General features: G+C 50.8%; 1 protein-coding gene across 4 annotated transcripts in view; it reads right to left on the minus strand.

Annotated features, from left to right (window-relative positions):
* Positions 1-4,694: 4,694 nt before the first annotated feature.
* Kcnq2 (potassium voltage-gated channel subfamily Q member 2) overlaps positions 4,695-23,785 on the minus strand; it is a 60,011-nt gene continuing 40,920 nt past the window's right edge. Inside the window, exons 11-15 of one of the 4 annotated variants that reach the window (XM_052184562.1) lie at positions 17,349-17,536; positions 16,637-16,745; positions 16,044-16,175; positions 11,394-11,517; positions 4,695-10,820 (exon numbers count right to left, since the gene is read on the minus strand). In XM_052184562.1, coding sequence (XP_052040522.1) covers positions 10,098-10,820; positions 11,394-11,517; positions 16,044-16,175; positions 16,637-16,745; positions 17,349-17,536 — 1,276 coding nt within the window. In that variant the 3' untranslated portion in view covers positions 4,695-10,097. Of the gene's footprint in view, positions 10,821-11,393; positions 11,518-14,414; positions 16,176-16,636; positions 16,746-17,348; positions 17,573-23,785 lie in introns of those variants that run through there. The other 3 variants (XM_052184561.1, XM_052184563.1, XM_052184560.1) reach the window with 3 other exon arrangements.

A 23,785-nucleotide genomic window follows, 5' to 3' on the forward strand; every position in this document is an offset into this window, starting at 1 on the left:
GACATTATTGTTCCAACGCCCTGACTTCAGCTTCCCAGGCCCTGAATGAAGACTTTCGTGCTTCAGGTCCCATTGCTATATGTGCTCTATGTGTCGTGTGTGCTGGTGTTATAGGCCACAGAACCAGGTGTGGGTACCGGGCCAGCAGCTCTGGCTGAGGTTTACGCTGATAGGAGAGACATGTACAAGACTATGGGCCTTCAGGCACTTATGGAACACCAAGAGATAATTTTAAAAACAACAACAACAACAACAAAACTCACTTAAGCCCTAGGGGCCAAAACCCCAAACCCCATTCCTTACTCCCAGTACTCAGTACCCTGGCCTGCTAGCATCTATATACTAGGCCAGGAACAGTTTTCTTTCCAGAGGTTGGACCACAAGGAAGTCAAGCCAGCTGACTCTGGAGGATGAATCCATGGAAGACAGACCCAGTTGAGTCTTGTGGAGTTTAGGCTCTGTGGAGAATATCAGTGCTGGTACCCACCCCAGGGAGGGGCACATCAGGCAGGTAAGGGGTGGAGGCCCTCTGGGACAGGCTAAGAGTGTGAGCACCGGAGTGTGTATGACTCTGGACAATGAGAGAGATCAGACGGCAGGCCCTGTGTGACCCCCTCAGCTCATCTGTCCTCTCCCCTCCAGCTTGGATTTGCTAAAGAGGCTGGAGCCAGATCCTAAGGGTGACAAGAGAATGCCAGAGAGACAAGCTACATAACTCCCCAAAGTGAGATCCCCATGGTGGGTGTGGCAACAGCCCCTTTGGGTAAATTTGCCTCCTTTGAGCTTTGGCTCTGAGCTCTGGACATTCATTGGTTCAGACCCACATTGATTTCAAGGATCTAGATTTAAGTCCCACCATCCAGGATCTGTCATGCTTCAAGGCTTTCTGTAGTCTACTACAATTACATAGCTGGCGACTCCCATGCCCGCCTCTGGCTCCTGTGCCCCTAATGACTGGAATGGCTACCCAAGCCTTGTCAGCCTGCCTGCGAAAGGCAAAAGTGGGCAGATATGCTCACAGCCTGACCTAAGTTCAGAGAACTTGAGGATCATTTGTGACTGGGAGTAGGAGTCATCTCCTGGTGAGCACTGCCACCTGGTGGCCTTAATGGGCATTGCCTCAACTCCAAAATTCAAAGTCATCCGGGACATTTATCCCAGAGGTACCACAACTGGCCTGTCCCATAGTAGCCATAGGGAGTCATTCCCCAGTCATCTCTAGACAGGTGACTCCCAATGTACCTCAAACCATTCTTACTGGTGGTTCCTTCCCTGCACATGGACAGATATACACATCACATCCCTTCTGACCGGCAACACACCCTGGGTCCTTCAAACCCCACTCAGCCCCTGTGAAAGTGCCCTCTCATGAGGGACCCTTCTTTCCAAGGTGATGGGCAAGTACCTAGGGGTCTCAGTGAATTTTGGGGTCATAGTATATTTTACATAGATGTTTGCTTTGTGTACAAAGGTTCACAAACACCCTGTATGTTACTTCAGACCTGTGGGAAGTTGGTGTGACCACTGAGAGGCAATCTGAAACAATTGTTCACTTAACTCTAGATGAGATTCCCTCTGCTAAATCAATAAACTGGACCATGTACAGGAGACAGGAGAGAGATGAGATGTCAGGAGAAAAAAAATCACTGGCAGCAAAATAGACTTGGTGGATGTATATGTGTTGAAGGAGAGGAAATGCCCATGCAGGGACAGTGCAGTGGTTTCTCCACCAAAAACAGATTCTTATGGTTTGGATGTCCCTCTTTGCCTGCACACTGTACATAAATGTCCTAGATCACTGCTTCCCATTCCTTGGTGTCACCTGACCATGGGATTCCTTATATAACACAGTCGCAGCCTCAGTCTACCTGATGGCTATTCCTCGTTGTCAACTTGACTACATCTGGAATGAACTACAATCCAGAAATGGAAGGCACACCAGTGATCCAGATCTTGAGGCTGGAAGACAGGTTTATGACCCTGATCTTAACATGGAGATCTTGAGGCATAGTGGCCATGAAAACCTTAGGCCGAAGCAAGGAAGTACACACCTTTAATTCCAGGGAACTGAGGCAAGCAGATCTCTGAGTTCAAAGTCAGCCTGGGACAAAGCAAGTTTTAGATTCAGGTGTGGTGGTGCACACCTTTATTCTGGGCCACACCTTCTTCTGGAGGCCACACATAAAGACACTGGAAGAAGGAAGATTCGCTCTTCCTCCACACTTGTACTCACTTGCCGGTACTTCTGTTGGAAATCACTTCTACAGAAGACCAGCTGAAACAACTAGCCTCGTGGGATTCTTGGACTTTCCATTCACAGCTGCCCATTGTTGGGTTAGTTGGACTACAGACTGTAAGTCATAACAATAAATTCCCTTAATACTCATAGAGGCATTCCATAAGTTCTATGTCTCTAGAGAACCCTGACTAAGACAGTCTAGGTATCTGTTTCTTATTCCTTACCACCGACAAGCCACTAAACCCTAAATGATCTTTAGCTATCTAAGGGACCCATAAGATACCAGGGTGTGGCTGCCTGGTGAGGGTGAGGAGAGGGGATACTTCCAGAATATCCATAGCATGGCCATCCTAGAAGGAACTTGGCAGAATGCACTTGATTGCTACCCTACAAAGATAGGTATAGCACAGAAAGCCTGGGCAGGGTGCCATGGGCAGAACAGATTGCATAGAGCCTGGGACGGGTGTGGCTATACCCGGAGGAAACCACCCTTTATGCTCTGCTCTGTCTGTGGTCATTGGCTGACTGGCCAATGTCTAATCCAACCTTATGACTCTGATGTATGGGTCAGGTGTACTCAAAGGGGACACATGTTTGATGTCCCTAGTCACCTTTACCCATTCTCTTAATAATGGCCTTCTTCTTCTAACCAGGTGTTCCATACCTAGTAGGAAGATTCCATTTTTCAATCTTCTGGATGCAATGAAAATGTGCTGGCCTTACTACAGTGTTAATATTAAGTAAGGTAGGTGGTGCCCCAAAGGAGAAAGTCAAGCAAAGAAAAGGAACTAGACAGCAGATCCCCATATGCTGGGGTGGGCTTCTCTGTGAATAAGTCTCGTTGGTTATTCAGGGCTTCTCTGTCCATCACCAACAACTCCTAATTTCTAGTCTAATCCCACAGAGACCTCTAGGCTCAGAGGAATGAGGCAGGTACCACTAAGATCAAAGTAATCGTGGCCAGAAAGAGGAGCACGGGACACTGGCTATGCCCAGAAAGAAGGAAGTCAAATAAGTGGGGCCACTTAACTGTTTCCAAACTTAGACTGATTATAATGGCTCAGAAACAGAGGGGCTGCACTGGCACCCGCCCATTAAGCCACACAAGGTGTGCCACGAACACATGGCCCCCATAGACTCTCCAGCGGTGTCCTGAGCCCCTCCTGAATACTATGTTGCAAAGCAGAAGTAGGAAGTCTTGTCTAGATGCACCAACAGCTCTGGGCATCCACAGTCACTGCCTGGCGGAGCTACCAAGCCAAGTCCAGCTGCTCTTCCTACTCAGCTGCCCCCAGAGGCCTAGAGAGAGCCTATGGGATGACAACTTCAGATGTCAGGAGAACAAAACCCCAAACTTAAAGGACAGAACCCACCCTAGCCTGGCTCTACCAACCTTCAGGCAGTGAACAGATTGGGTGAGTACCCACCTACCCTGCAACCTCCCCTTGCTGAGGTTCAGGGTAGTCAGAGGATAGGCAACCAGGGGTCTATGCAGGAGCTAGAGGAGGGGAGAGGTATAAAAGGAGAGAACACTCAAGAACAGTAAAGTAGTAAAGAACAGTAAATCAAGCCAAACAGATGACATCAGAGCCTGGGCTGTGTGCAAGCAACAAGTGAACCTTGGCCAAATAGATCTCTGCTGGCCCAGGGATCACTCTGAAAACAATATTGAAGTATATGGGGATGGGTTGTTCCAAACCAGAAGCCCCCGTTGTCCTAGGATCCCACTGTCCTAACAATTGAGCTCACTGAGGGTGGGGGCTTGTGCCGAGTCAGACTGGCTCTAGAGCAGATGTCTGTGCTTTAGAGCCTCAAGCCTGTAGCTATTTGAAGGTGTCCCTTAACTGTCCCAATAGAATGATGAGGTAACACCTGTGCTCTTCCCTTTGGGTACCAGACTATTGACACAATGGAACCCTGGAATTGGAATTTCCTTCAGGATAATGGGAGAAGGAAAAGCCTGAAGCCTGGTACCAGTCAGGGGAGGAAATCGATTTCACATATCATCCTAACGACTTGCCAAACCGTCTTGCAGGAGAGACTGGAGGGACAGAATGATGGGCGGGACCACACTTTGGCAACACTGTTTGGTTCACATACCTCTTGCCCCTATTTAAACCTAGGCCTAATGGCAAGACATTGAAAGAGGATTTGGTAGGTGGTGTGAGTAGATTTCTGCATCTTTCCTATGTAGCCACACTGAATAAATCTTTGTCTGCTTTTATTCCTTCCTGACTGATTAGCCTATTGAGGATGGGTAGCCGAGCTTAAGTTATTAAGACTAAAAGGGCCTGACCTTTGACTTTAACAACTCTGGTAACAGCTCCAGGAAATACAGAGCCTGGGACGTGAGAGTCCCCAAGTCAAAGTGCTGGATAGTTGTACCTTCCCAGCACTTATACCAGCTCCCAGGAGACACATGCAAATAAAGAGGCCAGTCATTCCAGGTTGAATCACTGTGTTTTACTAAGTGCCCAGGTCCACTGGGCATCTGAACTTAGCCCTGTGGCAGCAAAACATTCCAGAACCATCTGCATGCATCCCTGCTGCAAGATTCTGCCCCAAAGTTCCCTGCGAGCACACGTTGGCCCGCCCACACAGCACAAATATCCTGTTCACATTGAGTAAGTTAGCATCTCAGCTAGTCCGTTAGAAAACTAGAGTTCATTCCCTGGGCGTCTATCCCTAGAAGACAGCGTCGTGTGCAGATGACGGCACGCTGGCCCAAAGGAGGAGGCCAGTCGCTGTGGCCCAAGGGCACGTACAAAATGGTTAGGGTGCACATCAGTATGAAGGCATTATGAAATATTCTTTGGAGCATGAACAAAAGTGCAAAGACAGCCAAAGGCAACAGCGCAGATGGGGAAGCTGCGGCCGCAACTGCGGCCGGGGGACAGGACTGCAATGGGCAGGTGTGGACTGGAAGCGCAGGGTGCGCTGCACTGTATATGGAGCCATCCCAGGCAGGTAGATGACGTCAAGGGGGTCACAGCTTTGAGCCCCTCCATGTGGGACTACTAGTGACAGCTCATCATGCCAGAACTCCTCTCCAGTCGCAGGACCTGGAGGTGGAGTCCAGTGTCTGTATCAGGCAGAGGCAGGGGTGACCTTGGTGAATTTCCCTCAACATACATTAAGGCAACAACTCTGTAAAACCGGTCCCAGTTGGATGTGCAGTACTAGTGATGTGCACTCCTGCCTGAGAGTCCCAGAAGCACAGCCTAGGGACTATCCCTTCTCTGACAGAGCATTAGACACCAGGGGAACTTCAGGATGGTTTGTGGGACAGACCCAGCATCCATTGTCAGCCAGGGCACCAAGGCCAGCATCAAAGACAGAGCTCTGAACAAATGTAAAACCCAGGCACCTCTGGAGGTTTGGTGGCCCTCCTTCCTAGGGTGTAACCCTTTTTCTCTATCCCATTTCCTGGTCCCCCCCCCCCAGGCATACTGCCGGAACTACCTCACAGACAAGCAAAATTCAACAAACTGTGGCCCAAATTTCCAGGGACACTGGGCCCCTAGTCCCCAGGGCATGTGAAGATTCCTCAGAAGAGCCATCTGGGTCCCCTCTAGAAATCTTCATTGCCATCTTAATACCTCCTCTGAGGAGCTCAGCTGAGCCTAGGACAACCAGACAGACGTGCCTGCAGACTTTTCCTGGACTTCTTTCCCCAAACCCTACATTCTATGCCCTGGGAGGTCTCAGGGGAGAAGACTGACCTCTATGCTCCAGGGCAGCAGATGCCACACCAGTATTTGATTCCAGCCACGTGAGCCTGGACTTCAGGGGTACCCTGTATAGATTATCTACTCTTAACTCCAACCTACCCTATTGGGATACAAGATGTGCCAGACACCTCTGAGTCCCCACACAGTGGGCCCCACTGTTCAAACAACATTTTTCATGTTTATTTCAAGAGGGTGTGAGCTGTGGGCAAATACATTAGCCTCTACTCTATGCACGGCTTGCAGCTGAAAGACACAAGTTGCAGTGTGTCAGAACAGCATCCCTGTCCCAGATTCCTACTTCTGGGGAAAAGTCTGAAGACATCTCTGGGCTCAACGCTTTCTACAAAAAGCAAGGGTCTTCTTCACAGTGCCCCTGATATAGGATAAACCCAGTAGGGGAGGCAGAAGGCAGGGTGGCCCTCTCTTCCACATTCTGAATCTGGAGCCACCAGCTCAAGGGTAGAAAGAACCTTAAACCAGCGAATTAAAGGTGGAAGGTGGTCCTGGATGTATATCTCCTGCGTCTAGGGTCTGAAGATGACTACATGTCAGAGTCTCCTCCAAGGAGGCCCATGCAGTGTGTCTAGCGACTCCCCAGTTTCTAAATGGGGTTTCCAGTGAGGCCCCTAAACGTGAAAACGTACTAAGAGCTAGCTTACGACCTCAAATGGACATTCGATCTGCCAAGACCACAGCAAGACAGCAGATGGGCCCTCACCCCAGGTATATTGTCCCTGTTAGACAAGAGTGCACTTTCCAGAGGCCACAATCAAAGGGGACAGAAAATTAAGCCAGGAAACGCCCATCACAGCCTGGCACAATGAGGCAGGCATATATATAAGAGGGCACTGGGAAATGGCCAATACCAAGATTAACCCAAGGCAAAGACTGATCTGGACCTCAGGAGGAACTAACAACTACCCTCACCCTGACCTAGCCACACCCTCTAAGCACCTGCAGCCAGTCATCTTTTAGTTCAGGGAGAGAGCAGTGTGGAAACTCAACTGTCTCTAGGTGGACTCTCTACCACTGTTGCTCAGAAGTCCTAGATAACCAGGACTCCTACCCCAGCCAGTGTTCAACATTTTAGAACATTCACCATTAATTCTTGTGCACCCTGCCCAGGCAGTTTCCATCAGGAAGACACAAGAGAAAAAGTGTGTGTGTGTGTGTGTGTGTGTGTGTGTATAGAGACATAGAGAAAGAGAAACAGAGAAAAGCCTACATGTGCATGTGTGTACATTTTACATACAGGTTACTCATACATTTTCATATATGTAAATATTCAGGCATAAAAGTAGGTACCTGCTGTATGTGCAAATGTGGAATAGGATGAAGCTTATAAGCCTGTATGTTCATATATGTGTTCATGTGTGTGTCTGTATGCATATGTACCTGTTATGTGTGGTCTGAAAAACTGTGTTTGAGCTTGCATGTGCAAGTATATAACAAGAAATACACATTTGAAAGTACACCTGTTTCATGTATACTTGTGTCCGATGTGTGTATACTTGTGTATACATATGAAAATGTGGTAAGTTTTGGTGTGCACTTATGCAAATACACATGTATGTCATGCTGGTGGGCATGTGAGGGAATGTGTTGGGACAAATGTTTTCTGAGGAAAATTTTGCCATGAGGCAGCCGCTGGCCTTCAGCCATACTTGGTCACATGTGCACCCAAGAACTCGCACAGATGTCTTGTAGGAGCCTTCAACCTCCATCCTGTCCTGCTTCTCTGCGGGAGGGGATGCCAAAGCAGTGGACATTTGTGTTGTTTAAGCCTGGATCTGGGTCCCTAAGGAAGGGCACGGTCATCTCTCACATCAGGGCTTCTGTGACACCACTTGAGATACACTCTCTTCCTCTGTGTAATCAACACTGCAGACTTGACCAGTGTTTATTTGCAGAGAAGGCCATGCCTCCTCCACTCGCTCTTGTTATAACCTAAATAAGGACCTCTGAGAAATTCTGTGTGTCCAGGGTTTCTGGGAAAGTGGTTTCTGTCCACCCTCTTCATCCCACAAAACCCCAGCTCAGGGTATACCAGGCTCTGGTATCCATGGCAGCTCTGGGGACAGGACTTGGGGCCACCTATAGGGCAAGACATGCTGTATGGAGCATGTAGGACAGGTACAAACCTCTCTCCCACATCCCCGAAGCTGAGATAGCTACAGTCTGCCAGGTCCACTGCCTAGAGAAGGAGTGCTCTGGCTGTTGGTTTGTCCAGGCAGATGTGTTTGTCCCTCTGCTCTAGACTCTTCCTGTCCTGACAAAGAGAGGGAGGAGCACAGACCCAGGCTCAACTCACCAAGAGAAGGCTTGTGAAGATATAACTATTCTTCCCATATATATCACCTGCCATCCCGTATAGAAGGAGACATCTCTCTCATACCAAGAAATTCTTGACTGTAGCACAGCCTTAGAGAACCAGTGTGCACATATTGGAACAAACATAGACAGGCTCCCAACTAGGATCCTAGCAGAGGCACCCTGAGGTGAGATCCCAGTAGCCCTGACATGGAGGTTACAGCAGACAACAGACATATCTCTCTCTCCAAGTACCCAGGTCCCTGACAGAGACATGACTGAAGCTCTCCTCGGGGATGGGGTACCTCCTGCTGAGCATAGCCCCCCCCCCCCAAGCTGCCTCTACCCCTGCCAGAACACACTTTTCAAAAGAGTGGAAGAAGTAAAGAGAGCTCTGCCCAGGCACAAGCTCTACAGTACTTGCCCTCTGTGACCAGGAAAGTTGAGGGCAAGTGAGTCTGAGGGCCCCATCCCAAAATGTTATCGTTTCAATGCCAGGTTCTTCTGGGCCAAATATTATGAGGCCACAACGGAAGGCTCTGATCTACTTTGCCTCCCTCTAAAGCTGACTGCTAGATGGTCCAAGATGCCTACTCACACGATGGGCAGAGATTTCTCCTCACCAGTGTAGAGGACAAGGTGTTCCCAGCTCCTCAAACACTCAGGGGCCACAGACCAGGGACCTATTTGTGGATAAAGGACTGGATAGCCAGCTTCTGTGGGAAGGATCCTTGACCAGGCTCAGAGGCCATGCTCTTGTGTGGAAAGAGCTGGCAGTTTGAAGATGTCATGTCATTTAGCCCTGCCTGAATCTGTAGAGCCAAGTGGGCAGCAGGCAAGGGGGTATCCTGGCTAGGGACAACGCTGGCCTGCTTATCTGGTGGTTCTCTTGAAGTGCTGGCCACAGCCTGGAGGCCAGCGCCACACCAGCAAAGAGCAGAGGCCAGGAAACGTCAACTCATACCTCCTGGGCTACAGTGCCAGGGATGAGGCAGCCAGAACCTGCTGAAGAAACCCTTTCAGAAAAGGCTGTGAGTTGAGTCTTCCCCTAAGAGGTGAAGTCAGGAGAGTCTAAGGATCAATTCTAACCTCCAGATTGGTCCCTAAGGCCTCACCCCTTCCTCAGCTTCAGGAAAAGGGTTCTGACCTAAGGATGGCTCCCGTGGAAAGATCCACATAACCTGGGAGAGGGAGGAAGATGTTGGCAGCTCTCTAGCTAGGTACTCAGGGATGGGGGCGCATTACCCACCACACGCAAACAGTGGGCCTGGTAATGCTTTACTGGGGCAGTCAGGGATGGAGGGATAAGCAGTCAGGTGTGAGAGTGGGCCATTTCCAGTGACCTACTATACCCCTGAGCTTCCAGCTTAAACTGAGAGATCCACAGGCCCCAGGACTGGCCATCAGCAGTAGACAGGCCTGTTTCACCACTATGTCTCCTGTACTTGCTCCCAGCCACACTCCGACTCACAGGCGCTAACCATCATGCTGTCCTTTCTCACTCACAGGGCAACATGTCCCCCCAAGAAGACTAGGCAGAGCTAGCTTTGCTGCCATAGATAGCTCCCAGGGCCTCCAGGGCCCGGCCTCAACCTCCCTCTCCTGGTTGGAAAAAGAACGTCTATAATATGTTACTGTATGTGCTAAGGAGCCCTGCCTCATCCCCATGCCACGTGAACCCTGAGAGCAAGATCCCATGAGCATCCTCGCAACCCACACTACTCTTATGTCTGTCACTTTAAGAAAGGCCCTGGAACTCCAGTTCTAAAACCAGAACAAGAGTGGGTGTGGCATGCAGCCAGCAACCCAGCCCAGACTCACTTCCTGGGCCCTGCCCAAGCCATGTCTCCAAAGGGGCCCTCACCGGTGGCAGAGCGTGGGGGTGGCCCACATGGTGTGCAGAGGTCTGAGTCTGTGTCAGACTCCCCCTCAGCAATGTAAGGCCTGACCTTGGCGCATGGTGCCACAGCTGCATAACAGCTGCCCAGGGCATCCAGGTTCTCCTTTGACTGGGAGATACTGAAGCCGCTGAAGGAGCGCTCCAGCTCCTCGTGGTCCACCGAAGGGATGGAGATGGATGTGTCGCTATCCCGCAGGGCAGCCTCAGAGGGCCTGCAGGCTGGGGTGCCCTCCAGCCTCAAGAACTCGGTACTGGCTCTGTTGCCCCCACCGTAGGCAGACAGTGAGCGCTCGTGTGCAGGAGGTGGTGGGATGCGTACCAGTGAGCCATGGTCTCCCACAGGGGAGGTGCCGTGGCGCTGGTGGCTCTGCTGCCATGAGGTGGATGGAGGACACTGGGCAGGGGGGATGGCTGGGGGTGCGGCGTAGTTCCTCTGGCCTGTAGAGCTGGTGGAGCGGACGATCTTAATGATACAGCCATGCTTGTCTGCATGATCACGGCTGTCCTCCGGGCTGTGGTAGGGTGGTGCTGGCTCAGGCTCCTTGGCCCCAAAATAGGCCTCTGTCTCTGCTGGTGGGATGCCCATTCTCTGTGTATAGATGCTCACCAGGAAGTCTAGCTTCTTTTCCATGGACAAGACCTGCAAGAATGGCAGATGCTGGGCTGAACTTTTGAGGAGAAGACCCAGGCAGGATGGACCCAGGTGAAAGCAGGTGGAGGAAGGGACCCTGGAGCTGCCCTTCCTCTACCCCATACTCCAACAGCTCAAACTCTGAGCTTACTGGTCAGTGTGTGCCTGAGCTCAGGCCAGCTCACAGAAGGGTCTCCTGAGGACCCCAAGGATCCTAAGGTGGCTCCTAAGGATCCATTTCCAGGAGAGTGGGGATGGATATCAGGCAAGGAAAAGAGAGGGGGAAGAAATAGGCCGTGTACAACTTCTGGCAACTTCTACAGTGGTTGTCCCTGCTAAAAGGCCCTCAAATGAAAATCATGACCAACAGTCACCCCTCTAGGTATTTTCAATCTCCAGACACTGACTACGAGAAGAGGAAGAGTGGAAGATCACAGGATTTCACTGGGAATCAGGGGCATCCCACGCAGCTCTGCGCCTCCTGCTGCATCTACTCCTATGCCTTGGTTGCTCAGTCACCACAGGCTAACAAAATAAGACTGGGAGTCAGCAGAGGCCATTCCCCTCCCAAGCCTCTCCCACCTGTTTCTCCACCTTCCCAAGCCGTCCCATCATGCTGGGGTCTTCGGGCAACTCCGTCTCGGCTGGGCCTTTGGTGCGGTCCTTGTCCGTGATTGTTGGGCCCCGCCCCACAATCTGGTCCACTCTAGCAGGAATAGAGACCCAGCCCCCAAGTATGAGTTTGAGAGGGTGTGACCAGGCCCCTGCCCCCTCTTCCTGGGCTAACCCACAGCCCCCCAGATCTGGGCTCCAAGCCCTGTTCAGAGCCGACCAGGGGGTAGTAGGTGCCAGGCAGATGGACACTGGTGCCTCGTGATCTCAGGCCACCTCCTGATACCTTGGGTCCTGTTTCCTATCTGTTCCATTCCCGTGGGATCTGGCACATTAACAAGGAGTAAAGGAAAATGTCTCCCCAGGGCCCATTCCCCCGCTCTTCCCTAGCATGGCTCTACCCTCATCAGTCCTGCCTTATAGCTCTTTCCAGGCCTTGACTGGTCTCACAGCACACTGAGGCCCAGGGGATCAAAGATGATTGGTGGGCATCCAGCCAAGGGACCAGAGTAGGAAAGGGTGTTTCTTTTCCTAAGTCCCCACTCCCAGACAACTTTACTCCAACATTAATGTGCCACGGAGTTCCTTGGACCCCAACGGGTATGACAGGGACAGTGTTAAATGTCTGCAGCAAGGACAACAGAAGCAGTGAGAGTGTCAGAACCATGCATCAGGACAAGGGAGAAGGAAACAAAGGCCACATAGGAAACTGCCAAAGTAGAACCAGGGGAAAGATGAGTGCTGCGCACAGGTCTTTGTGGGGTTGAGGTAGGGGTTCATGTACATGAGTGTACTGATGCATGCCAGTGTGACGCATGCATCACACTGGCATATTCACATATGGGGGCACACTCACACCCATGTGAGAGAGTGTGTGCACTTGTAAGTGTGGGACAAGATGAGAAACTCAACTGAGAAGATCAGTAAAGATGCTGTAATACCAACAAGAAGGGAAGGATTGGGTTCCTATCTGCCCAGTGTGGCACCGGCAGATCTGTGGCACGTTATGAGATCATGTAGAACTGTGGCAAGGCTGGTGAGTATCATGGGAGTGGGCATGGGCTGTGATCTGCAGGCGGCTTAAAAATAAAGAACCTGTGTAGAGGCTGTAGGCCCAACGCACCCAGAGTACACCCGAGTGAGGGCCCCAGAGCTGAGCCGTGTGGCTTGCACACAAAGCCCACTCCAGCAGGCACCATGTCAGCAGGTTCCCCCTCTGCTTTCTACAAACTGGGGTGCCCTGCCTGCTTTTGTGGCAACTCCAGAGGAAGGTTCAGGCTTGATCAGCCAGGGGCAGCCTCTGCATGCTCCACTGGGCTCATGCTGGGCTCATGCAAAAGAGGGTGGGAGGGATGGCGGGAGGGACCTTCCGGCTCCAAGCAGATGTCAGTGGCAATGGTAAGGGGACAGGTTCCCTGATGTCCCAATGTCCACACGGTCCAGGCACAGATGCACAGCCCCTTCACTCCTGCCACATGACGAGCCGTCTGCCCAGTGGATCTCAGGGTGGGCCTCAAGTTGCTTCAAGGTAGCCAGGCAAGAGTCCTCTAAGGGTCCTTTCCCGAGAGGTTCAGGCTGGGGCATCAGATTTAATCCCCCAGATGCTTCCCACCTCTTGGATTAAGATCTTTCCTGTGTGTCTGTAACTGCAACATAGGAGGAGGCTGAGGGGGTTCTGAGACGTGAGCGGCTTTCACGGTCCATGGCCTTGGTCTTGGGCCACCAAGATCCACGGGACTAAATGGGCCTCAGTCTTATTGGCAGATAGTGTCATGGCCTACTCTCAGTCTGGATGTCACCTGACCATGAGCTGTTCCCTACCTGCTCCCTCGGGGTCCCTCTCTCATGAACTGATACACTCATCATATTGACCTTTGACCTCATAAGCAACAACCCTGGCTCAAGGAGTGGACAGAATGCTATACCTGCCAGTTCCAATTTTCCAAATTCTCTGAGCTTCCCAGCTTCTATCCCCAGCCAGGGAAGTGTCTGTCTGCCTTCCCCGGGGGCTGCTCTTGAGAGGTTTACTTTTCCTGGCCAATCGGGTCTGCCAGAGGGACACAGGGAATTATGAGGGGTTCCAGGGTAACCAGAAGCCCTTGAAGCCTGTATTAACCATGTCAAAGCTGGCTTTTGCCATCTGACTGTTTTCTGGCCCCAATCTGCCATCCATCAATCAGCTGAGGGGCAGGGTTTAGTGGGCTGTCATCTTTTTTTATCAATGACATCAATGATGATGATGGCAACTTGAAATGATGCCAGAAATGACATTGCCAGCTTGGTGCTGGGAGACCTGCAGAGATTTTCTCATTTATTCCTGGCCCCCCAGCAATGCTGAGAATTGAACCTAGGGCCTTGCGCATGTCTGTCATGTTACCCTAGGCTAGGTAATCACAGAGTAGTGCTCTACTGCTCAGCTACATCCCCAGACTTCATATATTCTTCAGGCAGGTGAATCTCACATCTTAGGAAGGGGACCACAGGAAGCATCCCCATATGCCTTTATCTACATGGTCAGGACCATGGACATGGTGGTCACCCCAGTAATGAACAGGTATGAAGGGCCTGAGCTGGTCAAGTTCACAATGCCATATCCACTGAGGTCCTCTGCTTCAGCAGCCTTAGCAGATGTCATGGAGAAGACAATGCCCACGGAAAGGTAATCCCTGTAGATGGAGCCCTCAAGGCACTGCCTACCAGCCCTGGCAAGGAGTAGCCTTTTCCCTAACACACCCTTTGGAAGAGAGAGAACCTGAATGGACCTTGCCTTGTGAAAAGAAAACTGGTGCTGCCATCATGCGGCCTAGAGCAAAGGGGCTGGCCATTCACAGACAGGGCAGGAGGAGGCAGTGCAGCCTAACCTAGGTGAGTACTGGGGTGACTCTCTCGAAGGGGCCGTGGGTCCTTTGGTAGGGTACTTCTTGTGCCGGGGAGTTGAAGGGGGTGGGGGGCCCACAATCATATCTATCCTGGCAGCATAAACAAGAAGAAAGACACCAGCAGAACACATCATAAACAACTCAAGACGAGTTGCTGGGCATGCATAGAAACAAGGAACTTGACAACAGTGATTTTTCTGAAAAACATACTCAAAACAGAAAGGTGGACGCACATTCTGGCCCTCACATCTGCCAAGCTATTCCCACATCCCAAGCACTGTCCAGCCTGTCCAATGGACCTCAGGTAGAGTACAGGATGGCTTAGTGCTGAGAACTAAGTCCCAGAAAGGAACTCTGCAGCTTTGGAGCAATAGGACCCTGCATCAGAGGCCAGAAGCATGAATCCTCATTAGTAGTCTGTTTTGTCTGTTTCCCAGACAGAACGAGAAGGAAAAGGGAACTGTGGAGGGAGAGAGGCTGTGGAACAAAGAGTTGTGGGGATGGACACGGGGCTAGGCTAGAGGCTAGAGATTCTCAGTCTCTCACAAACAGCACATGCACTGTGTCTGCTTCTGAGGAGCCAGTAAGAGGGCCCAGCCTGAGCTGCACTGCATTTCTCTGGCCTTCACTTATGAGAGCAGCTCATGGCCTAGAAGCCCTGCCCTCCCCCATATTAGCCATCGTTGCAACTTTCTGTGAGTCCCCTAGGCTGTCTCTATTGTTCTTACCCTCTGCCTACCCAAAATCCACGATCCACTTGCAGGATTTAAAAGCAGGGTTTGTCCCACCTTAGGAGATAGGCCCACACATATGTGAATGATGTCTGAGGTTGAGGGTGTGTGCCTAGGAACATGGGAAGTGGGGACAGGCTGGAAGAGTTGTGAACAGAGGATGTGCACACACCTGCTGTATACTCCTGCAATTGGGGAATGCACACCCTTGCGAATTTTACATCTGAGGATATGTTCCTGTGAGCACGCTGAGGGTGGGTCCAGACAATCATGGACATGAGTTTGTATGTGTACACCTATACGTGATGAATGCAGGTGTGTGGGCCTTATGCGTGGGTATACAATGCATGTATGTATAACTTCTGGAGTAAGCTATTCTCACACAGAGATAACCCCGTGGTTGCTTTGATGTGCTTCCTGCTCCACCACAAGGGAGCATATGATTGTATCTGGGAGGAATAGTTCCGGGGTCCCTTGTCACTGCCTAGCAGGGCCCACAGAAGCCATGTGTTTTCATCTTGTCACAAAACTCTCCTTTATCAGCATGTATGTGCATACCATACACATGCATACACATTTACCAACACACATAAGCACATACACAGCACAGCACAACACATGGTGCTCATGCATACACCCGTACACCATATGCAGGTTTGTACACATGCATGCACTTGGGCATACACATGGGTATATTCAGATGCCCACACCTATACACAATCACACATGTGTATACATATGTACATGTAGACACGCACATACACACACTTGCCACCACAGTGCAGGTTGAGCAGAAGAGAAAGGGGGGACAGAAGAAATACTAAAAACAGACAGTGTGAAAACACAGCGGAAAGCAACAAGAAGCCAACAAGGTAGGAAGAGACCTCCAAAGCTGGTACTGGCCCTGTTCTGCACACCTGTCACCCAGCCCTTGGTGCCCCTTGTGCCATGCCTGGTTTTGTCCCGGAGGGCCCTGTTCATGCCCAGACTGGACAGGCAGGGGCTCTTGCCTGGACTGCAGGCTTTTGATGCGGGACAACATATCCAAGTGTCCAGCTGAGTATTGTTCGATGACATCCATCACGTCATAGGGGCGCAGACTCTCTTTGAACTTTCGCTTAGATACCAAGAACCGCATAACACTGCAGGGATGGATAGATCATGAGTTTCAGACAGAAGCTATACAGCCAGTTCCCATATCCCCCTGCCTGTTGCCCTCAAAGCAGCTCCAAGACCTCAGCCTCTGGGAAGTAGTATCCATTCTCAACTGGGCCACCCATTCACCCTGCCCCACCATGGTCCACTCAGTGCTCAGGCCCAAGACAGGTCCTTGGAACCACTGGTATGGGGCAGTTGTTGATGGTCTGAAAACATCCCCCTGCCCTTGTCCCCCATTTCATCCATCCAGTCAGGGGCTCTCAGGTCTATCCAGCTCCAGCAGGTTGACTGAACTTGCTGACAGGTACAGAAGCTGGAGAGGGGAGGGGGTCCTCCTCTAGACCCCCTGTGCTTTCCCAGTAGCTATAGCCTTTGGTGGCTTGGCAAGACCCCGTGAGGCCACTGAACAGAGCCCTCTCATGCAGATTGAGCAGGGCTCCCTTACCACACAGCTCTGATGCTGACTTTGAGGCCAGGGGTAAGATCTTCAGTCACAAACTCGCAGTTACAGCTCTTGTTGTCCTCTACGATGTCCTCTCCAGGGAGGCTTGCTTCTAGGTGGAAGGGAACACAGGCTATGAGCAGACAATCATGACAGGATACAACCCCCAGCCTGATTCTCAAGGGCCAATCAGACTTCCCCCAGGATAACTTTTCAATGCCTCTGATGTACTGGAGCACTCCCCATCCCCACCCCATGCCTCTTTTCAGCTCTCCTTTCTCAGTGTATTCTCCAAAAGCTATTGCCGGGACATGAGAATTTAAAAGGATATCCCTACTAACAGATACATGGATAGCCACATTGTGGTCACTGTTCGGCCAAGAAATGAAGAAAGCTATGACACTAGACAACACGAACGAACAATCCTTTGGGAACACTATGCTCAATGTGGAAATGGCCACCATGGACAATCTGAGGCTCAATATCATGTGACATGCACAGACTGGAGGTAGAGAGAAGTAGTCATGGAGCCCAGCGCTGGACTAGAGACAGCCAGGGTAATGCCTAACTGGTGTGTGTTAAAGTGATTTGTCTTACATGACATTGAGGGAGCTCCCTGCTTCAAGAGATTTCCTTCTGTGCCCTATAACCAAGTACTGATGTCCTTCCCCCAGCAGCTACCAGCCTTGGGGAAAGTGAAGCTGTCCTGACCCACCTTCTGAATTCTGCCGGGATGCAGCACCCTTGATGCGGAAAGCCTGGCGTGCACGGTTGCGGTCACCAAAGCTCCAGCTCTTGGGCACCTTGCTTGGGCTGTCATCGAGACTCTGATCTGCACTGGGGGACCGCCGGACCGTCTGGGCCTGGGGAGACCCCTTCCCCTTGGCAGCCACGCCTCGGGGGCTGGAGAAGACACGATCTTTCAAACTGACCTTCTGACTGTTCCCAGGACCAGCAGACAGAACGGGCAGACAGACACACAGAAAAACAGCAAGAGAAATCACTCTGGAAATAACAAGTCATGTTTGCAAATCTCTTTGCAGCTGATGCCCACCCACAAGCCAGGAGGAATAGGCAAATCCAGAAAGTAACCAACCACACTGGGAACAGGGAGCGGTGGCTGGTGAAGCACAGGGTAGAGGTGAGGAGCCGCACAGGTGTGGCCAGAGCTGGGAAGGCAACGGCGGGACTCCTAAATCATTCAGCTATCACCGCAAGGTGCCAAGGCCCTGTCCACACTGTCTTGTATGTTTCCCCAAATGAGTCCTAGACATCCCCAGACACTTGAGACTGGATATCTTCCCTGGACCTTTGTGTGTACTAGCCCAGCTAACAACTTCCCCTGTTGCCCATTCCAACAGCCCCTGGAGAGCCCCAACCATCATGATATCTCCTGTTCCAGAATCATCAGAGATCAGGACTATAATTAATGTGTCTAGATCCATCTTTGCCCCAGCATTTCCTGAGTCCTAGAAACTGCCTGGTCTCTATGTGGGGCTTATATTCAATACTGTCTGGCCTCTGGGATTCAGATCCCTCCCCTAGGAGGTTTCTAGGTGGATGTCAGGAATGAGGTTGTTATGAGGCAAGATTTTGACTAGTACAGGACTGATTGTCCCAAACCTTGGCCCCAGATGATGGCTATAGAAATGGAGAGATGATAACTAGCCCCTAACCAATACTCTTCCCCACTGGGCTGCTGTCTTCAAACTAGAAGGTCCTAAGATCTTCCCCACCCCATGTTTCTTCCTAACCCCAGAGTTCAGTGGTTCACTGTGATCTAGATAGCAAAAGACAGAGTCTGTGAGTAGTTTGCTCCAGGAAGAGATGGTATCCACCCTTATTCTGAGGGCAACGTGCCTCTGTCCAGGTCAGTTATTTTTCCCATTGATGATTCCACCATCATCACTCCAGAGGCAGAAGGCAGGAAGTCTCTTGTGAAGTGGAACTCATTTGTTCAGCCAAATAGGAGCCATAGGACTTCCCAGGGTAGCTTCAGATGTGGCCCACGACAACACCTGGCAGTACTAAGGGTAACACCAAGGAAGTTGCAATGCTCAGTATTGCTCATCAGTGCTCAGAACCAAACTTCACATCCAGCTACAGTGTCTCACGAGGGGCCACCAGCCAGAGAGACGTGTCCAGCAGCATACAACACAGAGTTGACTATACAAGAGAAGACAGCCACAGTGCTAAGTCCACCCACCTTGCACTGTAGATGAGGCTGCTGGTCTTCCCAAACCCATTTGGACAGTAGGCAATTTGGGAGACCATCTATACCTGCTCAGACTCTCTAAAGAAGAGGAAGGAAGAAGGGGAAGACAGGGGCACAAACCCACACAGGGAAACTGAGGCAGCTTCAAAAATGTCTCATGTCCTGGGAGCATCAGGAGCCAGTGGCATCAGATAGCTTTGGAAAACTGCCTAGAGCCTGGACTTCTATGTGCCACTGAAACACCCAAGGACACACGACAGACAGGCAGTGGCTAGGGACACCCAGAATCCACATGACTTTCTGACCCCTTTCTAAATAGAAAGTTCTAGTTGAATCTGAAGAAAACTGGATATTCAGGGGTTTGTGGCTTCTAAATGTTCCTTTCTGCTCCTATGGGCCCCTCAATCATAGGAACTGCTGAAGACCCAAGGTAATGTGTCTTTCACAGTCCACCCAGGATAGCGGCGAGGTGGAAACTAGGCTGAGGAAGCACACACTTCCCAGTAGCCTCAGGAAGGGAAATAAGATATCACTAAGCAGTCTGGTGATGACCAAGTCACAGAGCTGACTGACTTCCTGGTGAGGTCCCAGGACTCAATGTTGCAACAACTTACAATCAGTTTACATTTAACTCTGGCTGTCATGAGGGACAATGGCTGGTGATGGCAAGTCAGGTTCTTACTGCCTCCTGCGACCCCTGGCCTCTGCAAAGGGTTACAACAAGAAAGACTGAACAGGTCTCTCCAAGCAGGTCACCCAAAGTCAGCCACTTTCTCATCCTAGTGGTAATTTCTTCCACAGCTTCCAGAAGTTATCAACCACACAAACCCAGGCCTGAAGTCTAGCCCTACACACAACTGCAGCCCACAGCAGATTTGTAGCTTCCAGGAAAGAGACCCCTACCCTTAGTCTTGGTTCCTTTGTCTGCAACTCTCCACACTGTCTCTTCCTCTGAAGGAGGCTCTGACAGAGAAAGGGACAAAGTGGAATGCCATCGCCAGGACACCGGATCCCCGCACACTCTTCCACATCTATAGGGCCTGGATAGAGCTTAAGGGACTCCCTCTTACCTCCCAAGCCACCAAGCCAAGATCAAAGCAAGCATTGGGTAGGAAGGTCTCCAGAGCTTCCCCTAAAGCCCCAGCAAGAGAGCCCATGAACAGAATGTTCACCCAGTATGTGAGGGGTATGACACTGGCCAGAGGTCAGCTCAGGAAGAATCTAGAAAGCAAGCAAATCCCAGCCTCTTGCTTTCCATCACAATCTCCAGAGTGAAATTCAAAAGGAAACCAGCCATTAGCTGGCCTTTGCCCTAGTCAGTGCGTGGGCTCAGAAATGCAGGGAGCCGGCATCCATAGACAACTGCCCAGCCTGTGCCTGGACCGAGGATGCCCAAGGGACAGTCCACAAGAACACAGAGGGCAGGGCTGACTTCGGCAGGGCTCCTGCAGGCCCATTCTTCCTAGCCCTTCTGGTCTTCAAGCAGCCTGGCCTTAGCCTCTCAGTCCTAAAGGTTCAACCTGTGGCCAGAAGCACCTGGACATATATGCTGTGGACAAGCAAGGCAGCTTCAGCCAGGGCCTGAGCAGGCTGCTTCCCAGGGCAGTTCAGACACCCAGCTCTCTGTCTGCAGCTGCAACAACATTCTCCCCACAAGCACCCGCCTCCAGTGCACAGAGCCAGCAGAGAGGCCCCTGGGGTGGGGATGTGGCCCTCAAGCCCCTCTCCCGGTGGAGAAGGACACGGAGCATGCACAGGTGCAAATGCACAGCATGCTGCTCTGCACAGCTGGACACATGCACATGATGGGGGGCTCCCCCATGCGGGGGCCACCACAGCTACCTGAACATGGCTGGGTTGTTCCAGCCAGGAAAGGGACAGGCATGGGAGGACAACCAGGAGGCAGGGGCTCCAGAGCAAGCAGGACAGATGCCTTCATACATGGACAACAGACAGGGGAATGGAAAGGGAAGGGTGTGGTCAAGGTGCAAAGGGTTAGGAGGCTTTTCAGCATCCCGTTTCCAGTCTTCCCTAAACCAGGCCTGCAAGTCAGAAGGAGGAGACATGGCCTTTGGCTTTTGGGGGCCCCCGAAGAGCCCAGAACACAGCGAGCTGCCTCCCTCAGTGAGGTGCCGGCTAAGGGTCGGTCCTTAATGCCTAGTAGAGGTAACAGAGTAGCCGGCCCCAGAGGAAATGTTCCCTGGAGGATATTGGACTGTTTCTACATCAGCAACCCTGGCCAGCCAGCCAGCCCCCTGCTCTGGCAGGAGGGGGCTCCATCTAGAGTCAGAGGCCAGGCGCCCAGCTCTGCCCTGTGTTTAGGCGTCAAGGGACTCAGAGCTGGGTGGGCGCTGTGCCGGCTCATCCTGAACCTCTAGTAAGCAGGGAGGGCAGGAGCGTGCAGCGTGGTCAGTCCGTGCGAGCATTGCGTGGTACCTAGAGTGTCCGGGGCAGCATCCACACAGGCACCCTCGGCACGGTCTGCCTTTACTGGAAATGAGGAGAGTATAGTTAGTCCTGGGGGCGGGTGACAGGACCGGAACAGAGAGCAGGTAACTGAGGCACTGTGACCACGTAGGGAGTTCAGGCTCACAGTCCTCCAGCCGCAGTGTTTGTGTCTGAGCAGGGACAGCAAGAAAGGGGAGCGCACAAAAGTCTTCTGCTGCCTGGGAAAGAAAACGGTTCTCTATTTTTGGAGAAAAAGAATCCCCATGTTTCCTCCAAAAATACCCTTTCCTTCCAAAGCCAGAGTGTGGGTTCATGTTTTAAGAGATGTATTATTTTTTTGCTATATACATGCCAACAAAAATAATAATTAATAATAATAATAATTAATAATAACAATAACACATGAACCAAGATGCTACAGGAGGCCAGATGTGGGTGGAGATAGTCTGGGAGGTGGCCACTGCAAAGCATGCGCCTTTTAGGGAGGGAAAAATGTGCAGTTTAGCTTTACAAACCAATTGGCAAGCGGCGAGGGTTTGCCACACCAGCCTGTGATCTGTCAGTAGTGGGCTTTGATTTATTCAGGAGGCAATGGCTGCCCCCAGTTAGAAGAAGAGGCTTGGGGACATAGCCATATTTAGAAGGACTGAAGGAATGAAGTACATTCATTGATCTTGGATTCCACCTTATTGCCATAGCCTGGGCTAACAGAGCTCCTTAGCAAAATCCCATAAAACAGTGACCCTTTTCAAGAATCACCCAGGCTCTTGAGATTTGTTATGCATTAGAACATGAAAAAAATGTTTAAGTTAAAAAAAGAAAAGAAGGAAAAAAGGGAGGAGAGAAGAAGAGAGGAGAGGAGAAGAGAGGAGAGGAGAAGAGAGGAGAGGAGAGGAGAGGAGAGGAGAGGAGAGGAGAGGAGAGGAGAGGAGAGGAGAGGAGAGAGAAGAGGAGAGGAGAGGAGAGCCAGCAGACCTCAGCTTGGTCTATAGAGGGAGTTTCAGGACAGCCAGGATTAAGCAAAGGAACTGTCTTGAAAAAGAAAAAGAAAAAAGAAAAGAAAAAGAGAAAATTACAAAAACACTTATTTTTTTCCCTCCAGGCCTTCCTTCTTCCTATAGTTATAATAGCACTTCACAAACTCTGTCTCTAAGGAAACCAACATATAAGACCATCTCAAATCAGAAACAAACAAGCCCTAGGAAGAAAGTGCCCAGCAGTCCATTTTCCCATCACACAGCTGCTGTATTATGTGTCACTGACTGCACAAGCCTCCCTACTTAGGCACAAAGACGCACTACTCCAACTGGTGTTAACAGAAATTAGAATTGGAACTTGGTTCCAGAGAGCACTGTGCTGACCAGGCAGGCTAGCTCTGAAACTGTTCATGCAGGACTTTGAGCACCAGGAAGACTTCTGCCCAAGCATCGACGCAGGGTTGGCATTTTTGGTAAACAAGCAACTTTGGGCTCCTCGGACACTCTGGAGATGTAGGACAAAGGCTGGATGCTTGCTGCTGACTTACTACAGGGTAGTCTATCTGTGGCATTCTCCATAACTTGACCTAGCTTCTTGGACCCTGACCCCCAAGTCCATCCTGGGAACAAAAGACAGAGGTGGTCCATTTCCAACACCTTTGACAGATGTCCCTTTCATTTCCCAGCTCTATGGCTTCTTGAGAATCCTAGGCCTGAGGCCCAGGTCTGCTATAGAAACCATGTCTGGTAGTTGTGGTGTCTAGTTTAGTAGCCATTGACCACATTTGGCCACTGAGACTCAAGAATGAATTCCAGCTGTGTCCATTTTAATGTGTGTTGTATGCGGCTTGTCATTCTTCTGTGAGAAAATGCAGCTTTTAGCTGGGCGGTGGTGGCGCACGCCTGTAATCCCAGCACTCTGGGAGGCAGAGGCAGGCGGAATACTGAGTTCGAGGCCAGCCTGGTCTACAGAGTGAGTTCCAGGACAGCCAGGGCTATACAGAGAAACCCTGTCTCGAAAAACCAAATCCAAAAATCAAAAAAAAAAAAAAAAAGAAAAAGAAAAAAGAAAAAAAAGAAAAGAAAAAGAAAAAAGAAGAGAAAAGAAGAAAAGAAAAAAGAAAAAGAAAAAGAAAAAGAAAAAGAAAAAGAAAGAAAACGCAGCTTTTGAGAGCCTGATAAGATCTGGGGATGAGGAAGCTGCTCTCCACAGCCTTCCCTGATTGTTGGGTACCAAGGACCTCTAATTTGGGCTGGTGTGACTATTCCCTCTGATGCCATTTTTCTATCCCATCAGCAAAGTGAAGCTATATCTTATCTGCAAATGGTTGGCCAATCTCAATCACAGGCAGATGCCAACTGGCCAGCCCATGAAGATGCCACGCCCAGTGGAGAACAGATAGGCCCACAGACACTAGCTAAGGCTAGACAGGGCAGATGGGCACCAAGACACACAGACACCTCCATCTGTGAAGAAGACTGGACCTGTATGGACAAGAAGGGCAAAGCCAG

This window comes from Apodemus sylvaticus, chromosome 5 (assembly GCF_947179515.1).
Source record: "Apodemus sylvaticus chromosome 5, mApoSyl1.1, whole genome shotgun sequence".
Taxonomy (NCBI): Eukaryota; Metazoa; Chordata; class Mammalia; order Rodentia; family Muridae; genus Apodemus; species Apodemus sylvaticus.